Consider the following 15,700-nt stretch of genomic DNA (forward strand, 5'->3'; position numbering starts at 1 on the left):
CGAGGGTGTGAAAAAATGATATTCCCAACTAAACGTAAATCAGCTCATGTGTGTGGAGAGGTATATTGTCACCCTTGAGGTACATTTAAAGATCCTAATCATAAATGTTACATTCAGATAGACAAGAAAAAACCAAAAGATCGTGACTACCTATTTATTTTCTTTGATCTGGAAACCCGTCAAGATGAGTCCCTACCCTCAGATTCTGAGACTAAGTTACATAAAGTGAATTTATGTGTTTCCCAACAGTTCTGTTTCAAATGAATTAATGGGAGTGAGTGTGAATCTTGTTCAGAACGTTATAAAATATTTGATAGCAATCCTGTTAAGCAGTTTATGAACTATGTAATGGAGACCCGCAAACAATCCAAAAATGTCTGTGTAATTGCACACAATGGACAAGGGTTTGACTTTCAGTTTATACTTAGGTATATCCTCGAAGAAACTAAATTCACACCAAACATCATTCCTAGAGGAACTAAAATTATTTTAATGGAAGTTGCTAACGTTAGATTTATTGACTCCCTTAGCTACTTTCCCATGTCCTTATCTGCCTTACCAAAAGCTTTTGACTTACCACCTGAAAAGAAGAAAGGTTATTTTCCACACTTGTTCAATACAATAGCAAATCAGAATTACGTAGGCCCTATGCCTGATAAAAAGTACTACTGTCCCGAATCCATGTTTGAGAAATCCCATAATGACTTTGACAAATGGTACAGTGAACAGGTTGCTAAAAAGTATGAATTTAATTTAAAAAAAGAATTACTAGAATATTGCATGTCAGACGTTGACATTATAGCTCAGGCATGTATCAAATTTAGATCATTGCTACTTGAACAATGTAATGTAGATCCATTTCTTGAGTCCGTAACAATTGCTAGTGCCTGCAATCTAGCTTTCCGTCGTAACTTCCTGAAACCAAACACAATTGGACTTATCCCTAAAAACGGTTACCGATCTTCTACCCAGTCAGCTGTTGCTCTACAGTGGCTTACCTGGGAGGAGGAAAGACGTGGGGTGACAATCAATCATGCTGGACGTAGTAAAGAGGTTGTTATAAAGGGAATGAAAGTAGACGGTTTCATGGTGAAAACATATACGAGTTCCACGGATGTTACTGGCACGGGTGCCCTAAATGCTTCCCTTATAATCATGATACCCTACTAAAAGAGGATCCCTCTGATAGCCTACATCTTCGCTATGAGCGCACTAAAGCTAAAATTGAAAAGCTTGGAGACATAGTACAGATGTGGGAATGTGATTTCCATAAGCTAAAAAAGGACCAAAAACTCAACCATCTGGACAAATTACCAATTTTAAGTACACTTCCATTAAATCCTAGAGATGCATTCTTTGGAGGTAGAACAGGAAACGCTAAAACCTACTACAAATGTGGTCCAGGAGAAACCATTCAATACATCGATGTATGCTCGCTATATCCTTTTGTAAATAAATACTGTAAATATCCTATAGGTCATCCAACTATATATGTTGGTAATAAGGAATGTAGAAAGAGAGGTATGGATGTAGATGGACTGTTAAAATGCAAGATCTTACCTCCTTTCAACTTATATCATCCAGTTTTACCAACACGTGTTCATAATAAATTGATGTTTGTTCTGTGCAGAACATGAGGGGAAATTATGTACCAGGGGGATTGTTTTCATGAAAGTGAAGATAGAGCGTTGGTTGGAACGTGGACAATGGATGAAATTAGAAAGGCTGTAGAGAAAGGGTACATTGTATTAGATATGTTTGAGCTGTGGGAGTATGAGGTAGCCACATATGAGAAAGGAGGGCTATTCACTGAGTTTATTAATAAATTTCTAAAACTAAAACAAGAGGCATCTGGATACCCTGGGTGGTGTAAAACAGAGGAGGATAAGAAACAGTACATTGCAAAATTTCTTGAGCGTGAAGGTATAGAAATGACAAAGGAGCATATTGTTAAAAACGGGGGCTTAAGATCAGTAGCAAAACTGATGCTTAACAGTTCCTCGGGTGAATTTGGGCAAAGGGAAAATATGATGAAAACATCAATCATCCGAGATTCTAAAGAGTTCTTTCGGTTGTTAACCAATCCTGAGGGTAAGTTAAAATACTTTCAGGCTATTAACCAAGATGTTGTGCTAGTAAATTGGCAAAATATTGAAGAGGCTAGTGAGTCTTTAAGAACTGTAAATGTAGTTATGGCAGCCTTCACTACTGCTCACGCTAGACTAAAGTTGTATGAACACCTTGATGCCTTAGGAGATCAAGTACTATATTGGGATACAGATAGTATTATATATTACTACCGCGAAGGGTTGTACAGAGTGTCTACAGGAGATTACCTCGGCGAAATGACTGATGAATTGACAGATTATGGACCCGGCTCTTATATCACTGAATTTGTCTCTGGGGGGCCTAAAACTTACGCATACCTTGTCTGGTCAACCAATCAACAGAAATTGATCCCTGTATGTAAAATCAAGGGGCTTACTCTCAATATTAAAACATCAACAATTTTGAATTTTGAGAAACTAAAAGAAATGGTTTTAAGTGAATCTTCTAAAATCATTGAAATTAATGAGCACAGAATTAGACGAACAAAATATAGAGATATTATAACAACAGAGGAGGTTAAACAGTTTAAGGTAACTGGTCCTAAGAGAAAGTATGAAGGAGAGCATGACACTCTACCTTATGGATACAAAAGACAGAAGCATTAACCCTTATATAGATGGGTGTCATAGTATGTTTTTAATCACTTTACCCATAACAGTCAACAAGAAAAGACATATCACTGGTGATCTCCTCACTTGTAATGGCTGTATTTCTCAGATTTCTGTCTAAAAAAGACATAGTTGAAAATAAAAGGTTTAATATTAAAACTTCAGAGTTTCAATTTTTTCTCACTGATTCAATAGATGTGTTGGAATGGCCAAGGGCTTTTTCAGACTATATTATAGAAATAATTACAGAAGACACACCCCCATCATGTTCTATTGGAGTGTTATTAACATATGAAGACACATCGGGTAATATACCATTTATTCCTATCGCTACACTTACATCAGCATCATTCTCTAATTACTTTGACAGTATATTTGCTAAAATAGAATCAATGACAGGTGTTTTAAAAATTGAAGTGACAACTGTTTCCATACCAAGCAGGTATCGTTGATACATAAAACCCTAATTCATTTAACCTAAAGTAAGTATAATCCATCTATAAAGATAAAACACTCCTCTAACTTTTTCTACAGACAATAGCTACCAATTAAAATGTTAAAATATGTATCAAAGTAAAGTAAATTGGGATAATAAAATATATAATAATACATAAACAGATTATAGGTCCATTCCCATTCCCCTGTGTGTATGTGTGTGTGCATTGAGGCGTTCAGATTGAAAAGAATCTGTGCTACTACTTGTACTTGAGTGAATGTGTGTGTGTACATTGAGGCGTTCAGATCTCAAAGGACCTGTACTACTCTTTGTACCTGTGTGAATGTGTGTATATGTATGCTCAACATACTGGAGGTTGGCCTAAAAAACCATAAAACCATGTTGTGTTACCCTCCATGAGTATGTTTGCCATCAGGCAGTCAATCAAAAGACTGGGGGTTGGCCTAAAAAACCATAAAACCTTATTGTGTTACCCTCCATGTCACCAACCTTAACCCCTTTCCTTTGGGACCTTGATCTGATAACAATATTCCTTCATTCCTAGTAAATCATAAACTAAAATAAACAATACACCCTGTAATAAACTTCATAAATTTTAAAATAAACACAACAAGAATGAAATAGACTAAAATAAAACAGGACACCTAATAAATATCATTTTAAAGATAAGCAGGTTAACATAAAAAATATGAATAGTAGTAGTAAATCTGTTATAGACTAACTACTACCATAATAGTGAGAATAGGCCTCCAGGGGAAACTCACTTAAAACAAAAACGCGCCAAGACCCGTACGGCCTAGCCTAAAGACTTACCGTGGTGTGGAAACTTGGGTCACCTAAGCTCTTTAGAGATTATACAATTGGAAAGGATTGCAGCTACAGTTTAATTGAGTGTCTAGATAGTGTAGACCTCTAAAGAATAAAATACCACAAATGTTTTACTTGAATTAGGCATCCTTCTCCTCCTTTTCTTCCTCCTTTACCTCCTCTTCCTCTTCCTCTTCCTCTTCCTTTTCCTCTTCCTTCTCCTTTACTTCCTCTTTTTTCTCTTCTTCTTCCCTTACTCTCTCTTCTTCTTCCACCTTTTCCTTATTTTCTTCCTTCTTCCTCTCCTCCTTCTCTTTTTCCTTCTTCTTTTTCCTCCTCTTCTCCTTTTCCTCCTTCTCTTCCTCCTTTTCCTCTTTTTCTCCTCCTCATCCCTCTTCCTTCTACTCCTCCTCTTCTTCCTTTACCTCATCCTCTTTTTTCTTCCACTCCTCCCCCTCCTCCTCTAGATAAAGTATATTTAAATACATGTACTACCCATCTTTGTTTTAGTTTTTCTCCTCTGTTCTTTATATAGGTTTTCTATGCTTACAAACCAGTAAAATTATTAGTTTTCATTGCTCTAAAATACAAAATCACTGATAGGTGTATAATTTTTACTATAGAATCAAACAACCATGATTCTCTTCTATACTCTTAACTTTGCAGTCACAACAAACATAAATGTCAACATTGCAATACATCAGAACAGTAGATTGTATCAACAGCATTACATTGTAATAGTCATTAGCGCCATACAGGAATGTAGAAAAGTAGCTAGAGATAATACAAATTTAACATCAGTATGAAAAAAAGGATACAATAGAGGCTGTATTAGGAGCTATTAGCATTACATTAGGTTAAGTCAACATATATTCCAAACTCTCCTCAGTTAAGATAAAACAAGGATAAAAAAATATAGTCATACTCAATACACAGACAACAAAGATATGTTTACAGTTACAACACAAACAAAGACATAAACAGTAAATTTAAACATTTAACAAAACCCTTAATATAATATGGTTAGGCCTAACTAAAGAACACAGTGATTATAACAGGTTTTAATGTAGGATACAACAAGATATACAATAAACAGTTGCAGTAGTACATAAATGTGTTTGTTGATCCACAAAAAGTAGTTGTCAACAAAAGTTACACCAGAAACCACAATCAGTGGTGATAAGATCAACACATATCAGTCATTGCTATCAGATATACAACTCTATACAAGTGATTGTATATTAGAACAGTACAAATATTAAGTGTAATACAGTACAGTACAAGTGTAATACCATGCAATACAAGTATAATACAATGTAGTACAAGTGTAATACTGTACCAGTTTCAAGTACCAGAGATACATATAAGTCATTAAAATCAATTACATTCATTACTATAAACTTGATGAAATTACCCAATTTGTTTCTTGTTATTTGCGACGCGATGTTCTGCACTGGGAAAAAATATATTAAAAGTGCGTGCAGTCGCAACCGTTTGCCGAGGATAGCTCAGCCTACGATGGCTGGGTAAAGTTCCAGGGTCTGCGACAAGGTCAGGGAAACCACTAGGCCAAAAGCCGGGTCTAACCGGTATAGGACTGGCTCATACACGGGCACTGTGAACAAGTCAAAAACAAGTCACCAAAACAAACGTGCAATAAGCACTACCAGGCCTACGCCGATTCTCCACACTCCTAGGGGGTCGTTGCTGACTACGCAGCTCGGGCTTTGTCCTAACTATCCAATAGTTAAGCCCAGAGTGCCTAAAACACGGTGAGTTATACGACGACTTGCCAATAAAAACCACAACGCGTGTTATCACCAGGCGGGGTCTACTAGGCCACTATAATCCAATACACAACTCTAATGCCCAAGCTAAGAATCAAACAGTTCACTCAATAATCGTACCACATAATAATATACAAGTACACTATAGGTAGAGTGACTACACCACTAGTAGCTGGTCTCAATAAATACCAAGCCAAACAAGCAAAATTAAATGGCAATTACACTATTAACATATTGAGCTACTTAGTAGCAGATAAATAAATATTAAATACGTTCCAAACACTAGATAAATATATTATCTGATAGCCGGTACTCCGCTACCCAAGCTACCGAGATAACGTGTTGGACTACCAAATAAGCTGTTCAGGCTAAATTAAAATAATCAAATGAATAAACAATAACAACCCTACTACTGCTACTGCTACTACCAACTTTATGTTACTTAGCTGGGCTTCTGTTAATAGGCTAATAATATTAGCTACTAGCCTACTGGCCACGTGTTTCCAACTACGCACGCTAAATCGTGCAGCCTAGGTTTGTCGGGCTTCAGAGTTATTAGTAATATAACTAACTCTAGGTACAACGCAAAATAATATCTACTACAGTCAATTAAATTATATTATTTGCGCTCTAGCACCTGCCCAGAACCGTCAGGAATACACTTTAATATTATTCCTGACTAATATAAATCCTAACTACCGTCAGGCTTTGACCAGCACGGTTACAACTCTAACTCTCGCAAAAAATTCAGATAATAATATTATCAAACTAATAATATCGGCTCCTTAACCAAAATCAAAAGAATGTCGTCCACTCACCAGTAGTGGGTCTTAATACCCAACTTACACCAACACTCGGCGCGATCACACCACCAGCATACTCCGACACCACTGTCACGTACACCACTGGACGTCTCACTAGACACACCCTAACTCTTCACTGCACGGGATCCACGACTAGAATGTCCCTGTCCTAGACTGTCCAGAGAAACTAGGATATCCCAGGCTTATCGGCACTGATAAGCCGGGTCAAAGGGCGCTCGCTAGCTTCGCCGCCGCCGCTTGCTGATGCCAGCAATAGGTGCGCGGTCAAATAGCAAATATTTACCCCCCTAGGAAAAATAACTCGTTACATATTCAACACCTCAATAAAAATAAGCACTAAATAAAAATTCATTAACACTAAGTTAACTCCAAAAAAGACTTGTTTTGGTCTACATACATTAGGTTGCAGTTAAGGTCCAAAGTTAAGATTATATCACAATTTGGTAGAAATATGTTACACAGGAAATACCAGTTATTAAACAGTTGGGTACTAGTAAGATTCAAACCCACAACCAGACATACACAGACAGGATACAATACTAAAAGTCAAAATATTTACCCCACCAGATCAGTGACTAGTAGGATTCAAACACACAGCCTCTGAGTTGAGGTAGTACATAAATATGTTTACATAAACAAATACCTGTCAACAGTTGTTATACCAGAAATATGACATCACTCACAGTTCACCCATATCAGATGTACTTGTAGTACAACTCTACAAAAGTATTGGTGTATTAGTAAGATGTATTAAAATACAGTGCAAGTAATAGTAAAAAGTACAGTGCTCAAATTTCAATACATTAGTACAATCTGTTGTAGTGAATCCCCCATATCAAGTTAATAGTTACAGAGATACAGGTAAGCCAGTATATACATTCATTACTATAGAACAAGCTTTATCAGATGTTATATATTTACTTTGTTATTCAATACATCAATAAAAATAGCTCAAAGCAGATTTCATCAACACTAGCATTCCAGTGTCACAAATATGAACTAATAGACTTGTTTCGGTAGAGAGTGAGGTTATGTTACGTATGCATTACAATCTTGGCAAAAAAGTGAGGTTAGGTCAATTGGCGGTAACAGTTGGCGGGGAAAATAGACAACATACACAGTACATAAAGTAAGGTTATATCATTTAGCAATACAGTTGACGGTAAAACAGATGACAGCTCCTACATACACAAATAAGGTCAATATATTAACAGGAACCATTGGCAGAAAAACACACAGCCTACATATACAAATAAGGTTATGTTACAGATACAATCTTTACAGTAAAAGTCATAGCTGATTAATTTGACAGAAACATGTTACACAGCCATAAAAAATGTTACTCTCACTGATAAGATGCAAACCCTCAACCCTAGACTCATACACAAACAGTTAACTAGAATACAACACCATACAAAATCATAGTGACCAGAAATAAAATAATCAGTGTTTGGTAAGGATTAAACCCATAACCTCAGGATCTCACACTCAAACAGTTAACTCCCTATACCATAGTAAACCCTATAGTAACCAGCAATGAGACAATCACTGAATAATAAAAATCAAACCCACAACCTCTGGGGGCATACACAAACAATTAACTACAATACAACATTAAAAATCATCCCAATCAGATATGATACAAACAGTGGCTGGTGAGGATCAAACCCACAAACCTCTGGGATCAAGGACTCACACTACTTCTACTACAATACAACACTATACTAACACTCAAAATATCACCCTGACCAGAAATAAAACGTTTAGCTAGGATCAAACCCACAAACCTCTAAGATAAGGAACTCACACTACTCCCACTACAATACAATACCATACCAAAAACACCCCAACCAGAAATAAAACAATCGTTGTCTGGTAAGGATCGGACCCGCAACCTCAGGGAACAATGTCTCACACATAAACTCTTAATACCATACTAAAACACAAGTTAATACCATAACCAGAAATGAGACAATTGATAACTGGTAGGATTCTAACCTACAAACCTCTGAGATCAAAGACTCACACAACTCCCACTACAATACAACACCATACCAAGAATCAATTTATCACCCCAACTAGAAATAAAACATTTGGTTATTGATAAAGATCAAACCCTCAAACCTCCGGGATCATAGGTTCACATTCTAAACAAGTTAACTACTCCTACTTTAATACTAACACTCAAAATATCACCCTGACCAGAAGAGAAGCAGATGGTGATTGATAAGGATCAAACCCATAAACCTCTAGAATCAAAGACCCATACTACTCCCACTACAATACAACACCATACCAAAAACACCCCAACCAAAAATAAAACATTTGGTGATTGATAAGGATCAACCCCACAAACCTCTAAAATAAAATAAAGGACTCACACTACTCCCACTACGATACAACACTATAACAAAAATCAACATATCACCCTGACCAGAAAAGATATATTTGGTGATTGCTAAGGACCAAACCCGTGAACCTCTAAGATCAAAGAAGGACTCACACTACTCCCACTATGATACAACACTATAAAAAAATCAACATATCACCCTGACCAGAAATAAAGCATTTGGTGATTGCTAAGGATCGAACCCGTGAACCTCTGATTCATACACATCTTCATACACAACTAACCATTAGAAAAAAACATAAATTCAAACCACCCATCATCCCTAAAATACATAACACATATAAAATATAAATTTAACATCCAACATTTGGTGGCCTTTACAAAGGCCATTTTTTATACTCAACGGTAAAGTCCTGGTTAAGTCTTCTTTAAGCTGTTTTTAGTGGTGGGTACATGAATTATCATTTATTTCACATTTGTTAAGGACTACAGCATATAGATATGTATGAAATAAAATAAAAAATTTTGTTTTGTTTTTACACCCCTGTATATATAAATTAGGAAATTGAGGTTATCATTTACAACTATAAACACCGGACCTGTAACTGTTGTCATAGCTCAATGGCTTAGACAATAATCCAACACCCAGGAGACCCGGGATCAATCCCCAGTCAAGTTCACACTTTTTATCCATAACTAAATAAACAAAAATAGTTTAATAAAAGTACCAACATATGCAATACATAAAAAGGTCACATGATCAACTGATAACTCCTATGTAAACATAAAACTACCCCTAACAACCCGTAACATTTAAACATATGGGTATTCACTACCCCTGACGATTAAACTACCACTCTAGGGGTGGTTTTGGGCCCGATCCGGGCGAACCCTACTACATACAGTTATTAAATAAAAATATACTCGGAGATAAAAAAGCAGTTTATTTACATTAGATATGGCAGTAAATCTATTCCCCATAAGAGCCCATGTTAGACCTCAAGCGCTGACCCTAACAACTCATGGTGATGACGAAATAACATCAAAATATAAACAGAAAATCAAAACAAATGGAGGACATTCCAATCACATGTTTTATTTACAGTGTGGGGTGAAAATAGAGAAGTCTGTACATTAAATATTTTTGGTAGAGTTTTCGATCACGGGGTGACCTCTAGGAACCAATATAAAAATAAACGTTTATTATGGAGATTGTTAAGCTTACGACATACACCCTGACCATACTACTGGACCGATTTACACGTGGTTTGTACCAAATGAAAGGTAATTGTCTGTATATTTGCCCATTTTGCTTCGACTTCAGATATTACTGGAGTAAATGTTATAAAAACGGAAATTAAAATATCTATTGACAATTTAAAATGGGGTAAATTTTTTTGTTTGTCCCTAGAAATCCCTAGATGTCCTAAAATGTCCATAACTATGCCCCTAGACTTAAAATGATGGCAATTAAGTAAAGAAAACAAGTTTTTAGCATAGTTTTCAAACGTTTTAGAATATTTTTACTTTGATATCTGACCCAACCGGGTTATCGAACAATAAAAGTATCGACTGAATCAATAACCAAACATAAACCAACCAAAACCCAAACTAAATCGATAATACGATGGAGTTGGATATCAAAGTTCATAATATTTTCTGGGAATCCAGATAATCTTGTGCATAACTTATATATCCGTCAATCCAACTCCCTCGTAATTGAGTGAAAATTTAAAAACCTATGTTTTCAAGAAAGGTACTTAATTTTTTTTGTAATTTTGTTTAAAATGTGTTTATTTTTTTTATTTTATTTACATTTGAAGTTTCATAAAATGTCCATGGTAATGCAATTTCTTTGGTGGTTTTAGCGAATTTCCCATATAGGGAATAAGCTATTACCGTAGTACTCATGGTAAGACCTGGACCCGGGACCGATTTTTTTTTTCGTTTTGAGGTCCCTAGAGGCCAAAAACACCATCCGTTCAAATTCATATATATATATATATATTTATATATGTGCCCGTTAGCGCGATAACTCGAGCAAAAATGATCCGATTTTGATGAAATTTGGTACAAACGTGTAAACCTACGTTTATTCGAACGAGTTCGCGAACCAGCATGATCGGACCATGGGAACGGGGGTTTATGGGGGGTTTTATGGGGTAAAAATGGGTTTTTCCCATTTTTGACCCAAAAAACATCAAATTTTGCAATTTCTTTCCAAACTATTTTGTAGAGCTTAAAAAAAGCAAATAATTTAGTATATTGAAGCGTTATAATGCGCCTAATGGTTACGGAGAAAATTCCAAAAAATTGTAAATTTAAAATTCCCATGTTATTGTTATGGAGAATAAGTAAACTGTTGTAGTTTGCATGTTTATTAACATATTTTGCCCAAATTTGGAAAATGTTTTTATTTCTTACTAACAATTAACATTTTACATAAAAAAACACTTTTATCCTCCCTGTTGCAGCAAACATAAGTATGTGTTAAACTGATTCTATTTAAATAGGGATAAATGTGATATTTTTAAGGAGACATTTTAGTGTAAATCCAATCAGGCAAATGGAAATTCGCTTAGTCTGCAGGTTTGCTGCGGCGGGGGTATTTTATTCATATAGTATCTCTAATGGAAAAAACTCGAAATTCTGTCACGACCATAACGGACGTAAAAATCAATATTAAAAATAATTAATGTTATTTTTAGAAAAATGTTTTGCTGTAGGCCTAACTACATTTTGTTTTAGGACCATTTTGCAATAAAACAGTTTAAGCCTTTGGTAAATTTGGTCTTTCTAAAAAAAAATCAAAAACCCAAAACATTTGTTTAAAAGTTAAAAAATCTCTTTAAGTGTGTATAACTCCGAACAAACGTTCCAGATAAATGAAATACCTTTATGTTTTTATAGAGGCGTCCTTCTTGTGTGTATAAAACATTGAAATATGATGATTTATCAATTTTTGAAATTTTTATGATCCAAATCATGGACGTTATAGTCAGGGACATGTGTTACGGTCTGATACTGGCAATTAACGAGAATCACTTAAAAATTCACTTAATCACTTAATTTTTACCATGTTTACTTTGGTTTTCATTCCACTAATCTTATTCTTACAATATTTTACAAAACTTGATAAGTCATAATTTATTTTTTAAACGTTATAGTTGTACATATAACTCTGTACAATATAAGTGTTACCTTAATTAAGGTAATAAAATACCGGTCAATGTAAACATAGTTCGGAATCTATTTTTACATCCTTCAATTAACTGTACTGTTATAACAAAGATTTGTGTTGCAATTAAACTAAACTGTGCAATTTACAATAGTGTTTAAATTTATTTTCACGACCATAACACAGTACAATCGATAAAGCTATTGTGGTCGTGAAAAAACCCGCGATGGTCGTGATGCCTTGGTCGTGAAATCACGTATTATTTGGCTCTGTTCTAGTGGCAGCCCTACACCTCATGTTTGAGGAGAAAAAATCGATTTCTAGGTTAACGTAGCAATTAAAATATCATTGCAACAAAAATTAACACCATGTCTACTGCATCAAATGACTACGTACGGTCGTGGACACACCAAAATTACAAAAAGCACAAACTTACCTATATTAATCTTTTACTTCAATTTTTTACTGCAAAACCGACGGTACAACAAAACTAACGCACTGCTGAACCAGTCTCTAAAACCAACTGACGCTTTCACCACCAGGCTTGCCACTGTCGTGTTCCAAAATGGAAATTTTGCCATAACGGTCGGGACGTCAAATCGAGGGACAGACTTATTTTGCCATGGTAGTCTTTTCGCAATGAAAACAAAATTATTATATGCTCCTTTTTTAGAACTATTGATGACATAAAAATATGGTTGTATATATTTCGGCATGAATAATTAATCTAAAAACACCGTGAAAGTTGAAAAATGTACCCTAGGGACACGTGATGGTCGTGAATTTCGAGACTTAAAAAATACCTAGAACATACTTAAAACCAAATAAATGTTTGTTGGCCCCGTCTAAAAAAAATTAAAACACATAATATACTTCAAATACAATATCTACAAAGTAAAAGGCCAGGGACATTAAAACGTACGTTTCAAGATTTTCACTCAATTGTCGATTGACGAAATTGGTGGATATGAAAGTTTGGGTTTTGGTTAAGTTTCATAGATAGATTTATTTGATCAATATATAAAATGCGATAGATTATGCCAGTAAATAGTAGAGAAAAGTAATCAAAAGGACACATGCAATCAAGCTACATCAATAAAAGGTTTTTATGCACGATAAATTCAGTGTTGTTTCGTTAATAGGTCAGGTTTCGTTTCGCTATCAAGTATCGATACAATCGTTCTGAAAATTTTGTGGTCGACTCGATACGATTGAGTTGGATATCAAAGTTTTACCATAGTTTGAAATACAAATAAATGCGTCATTATTTAATATTTTTGGTTATCATTACAATTTACATACATTTAGTACACCTTTACTGTCAGAGAAATGTTATTTTCAAGGATATATCTGCATTTTTTCAAGAAATACTCAAATACCTTTTGTCCCTAGAAATCCCCAGAAACTATTTTGTCCCTAGAACGCCCCTTTCAGGATGAAAATATCCGTAGATTCGGGACAAATCCCTAGAAGTGGCAACACTACTATCGATTCATCTCCAACCGGATAGGTTTGTTTGTGCTGTCTGCTGTGCGAGTTTCCGAGTCAGTCAGTACCGATTCCGATTGGTTACCGGTTACCAGTTTTTTTCCATTGCCAACGCGGTGGTCTGGGTATTTTTACCCATGAGACCTCAATGTTCTCTGTGGTTGCCCATTAGCAAACATGTTCTTTTTTAAGAGATCATTTTTATCTATTTTTTTTTTTTAGTAAAAAATGTGGTATATCGGGGTGCATGTTGTTTTTGTTAATTAAAAGTGGGATTCAGTATTCTAAAGATTTGACGGATATGTAATGGAAGGTTCAGGTGACTCATCTCTGCTTGCAAGCAATGTCCTATACGAAATAAGGTTGACCACGGATGAAGCACCCAAAGGATTGAGAAAACATAAAATATGTATTTGTTGAGCTGTATTTTGTGTTCTGTTGTATGTTTTGTGATGTGGGTTTGCGAGTTATTATATTCCTTTCTTTATTGCTTTTAAGTATTTGTTTTTTCAGCGTAGATTTTTTCATCTGTAATTTTTATTGTGTCGGTTAGGTTCTTTGAAAGAAATCTGCTGTATCCTTTTGGTCTTTTTTAGACATTTGTCTCTATCGTAGACATATTGAGGACATTGTAAAATCAGATGGTCTAGAGTTTCATTTGTTCCTATAGAGCACTTTAAACATTGAGGTGTAAAATAACATTTCATCCTGTATAATCAATAATTTACATTTGTGTGCCCAAATATTACCCCTACATATATTTACAATGTCATTCCTGTTCATGTTTGTTGATTGAAACCACGGATTTCTGAGAAATGATATATTCTTTTTGTAGAAATAATGTCAGACTATTACAAATCAAAAAGGACAGTATTTTTGCAATTCATGAAGACAAGACAAAAAACAAAACAAATCACAATAATTGGAATAAATAACAAAAAAACATATGACAGTAAATAAATGCAAAGAACATAAATCAATGTGTCAATATGAAACATATTACATCTTTCCCCCTCCAACGGAAAGGACTGTAACTTTAGTCAGAGGCCGGCGATAAGTTCCTTTTGATGTTGTGATGTCTACTATTCGTACTTGGCCATCGTGACCTGGGTGGACAGCCGAGATTCGGCCAAGGGGCCATGTATTTCTTGGACAGTTTTCCTCAATTATTTATTGCAAGATCGTCAATCTTCGGTGGTTCCAATTTCTTGTGCCATTTGCACCGTCTTGAAAGGCATGGAAGGTACTCGTGCACCCATCTCTTCCAGAAGTTGTCTAGGAGTGATCTAACACGAGCTAATTGTCGTTTACACAGTTGGTCTTCGTTTAGGTTGATTTGATAAGATTCTCTTAGAAAATGGTTTGGTGTGATTGGTTCGGGGTCATTGGGATCCAGAGAAACATGTGTGAGTGGGCGAGAATTTATTATAAATTCAACGCGAACCATGAATGTCTGAAGCTCTTCGTCTTTTGGGTACTGGCAGCGCATAACACTCATTAATGCGGTCTTTACAGACAAGTCTTTCCCAGCAGCCTCCCATATGTGGTGCTCGCGGGCAAATGAAATTCCACTTTATCCCGTAATTCACCACGTCTTTTTGGATCTTTTCATGTTTGAGTGACTTAACAGCGTTTCTAAATTCCCTATCTGCAGCTAAAAATTTTGTGCCGTTGTCGGAATATAATTCTGAGGGAACTGGTCTTCGGCTGATGAATCGTTGAATCGCCATAATACAACTCTCTGTGTTAAGGGAATGAGCCGTTTCGATATGAATTGCTCGAGTCGATAAACAGGTAAATAGGACACCATATCTTTTCTCATGTCTGCGGCCAACAGTAACTGCGATAGGTCCGAAATAATCCACTCCAGTGTAGAAGAATGGATATTGCACTTTTGAGGTCCTTAACTGTGGTAGTGCAGCCATCTGAGGAGGATAAGGTTTGGCATTGTCTATGCTACACCTCATGCAGCTCCTTTGAACTTTCTTGGCGACTGATCGTACGTTTAAGATCCAGAACTGTTGTCTAGTCATATTGATAACAGTCTCGATGCCCTGATGGAAACAATTCTCGTGAAACATTTTTACGATTT

The 15,700-nt window shown here is 35.6% G+C and overlaps 1 protein-coding gene across 1 annotated transcript; it reads left to right on the forward strand.

Moving 5' to 3' along the window:
- The first annotated feature begins 1,646 nt into the window (after positions 1-1,646).
- On the forward strand, positions 1,647-2,714 carry LOC128997328 (uncharacterized). The gene has a single exon (XM_054422964.1). It carries the CDS (start codon positions 1,647-1,649, stop codon positions 2,712-2,714), a length of 1,068 nt encoding a protein of 355 aa, XP_054278939.1.
- The last annotated feature ends 12,986 nt before the right edge of the window (positions 2,715-15,700 follow it).

Source organism: Macrosteles quadrilineatus, unplaced genomic scaffold, assembly GCF_028750875.1.
Source record: "Macrosteles quadrilineatus isolate MER2022 unplaced genomic scaffold, UCM_ALF_1.0 Scaffold_1__1_contigs__length_201487025, whole genome shotgun sequence".
Classification (NCBI taxonomy): Eukaryota; Metazoa; Arthropoda; class Insecta; order Hemiptera; family Cicadellidae; genus Macrosteles; species Macrosteles quadrilineatus.

Excerpts from the sequence above, each read along its gene's own strand:
- LOC128997328 (XM_054422964.1), top strand. The coding sequence starts at position 1,647 with ATGTACCAGGGGGATTGTTTTCATGAAAGTGAAGATAGAGCGTTGGTT.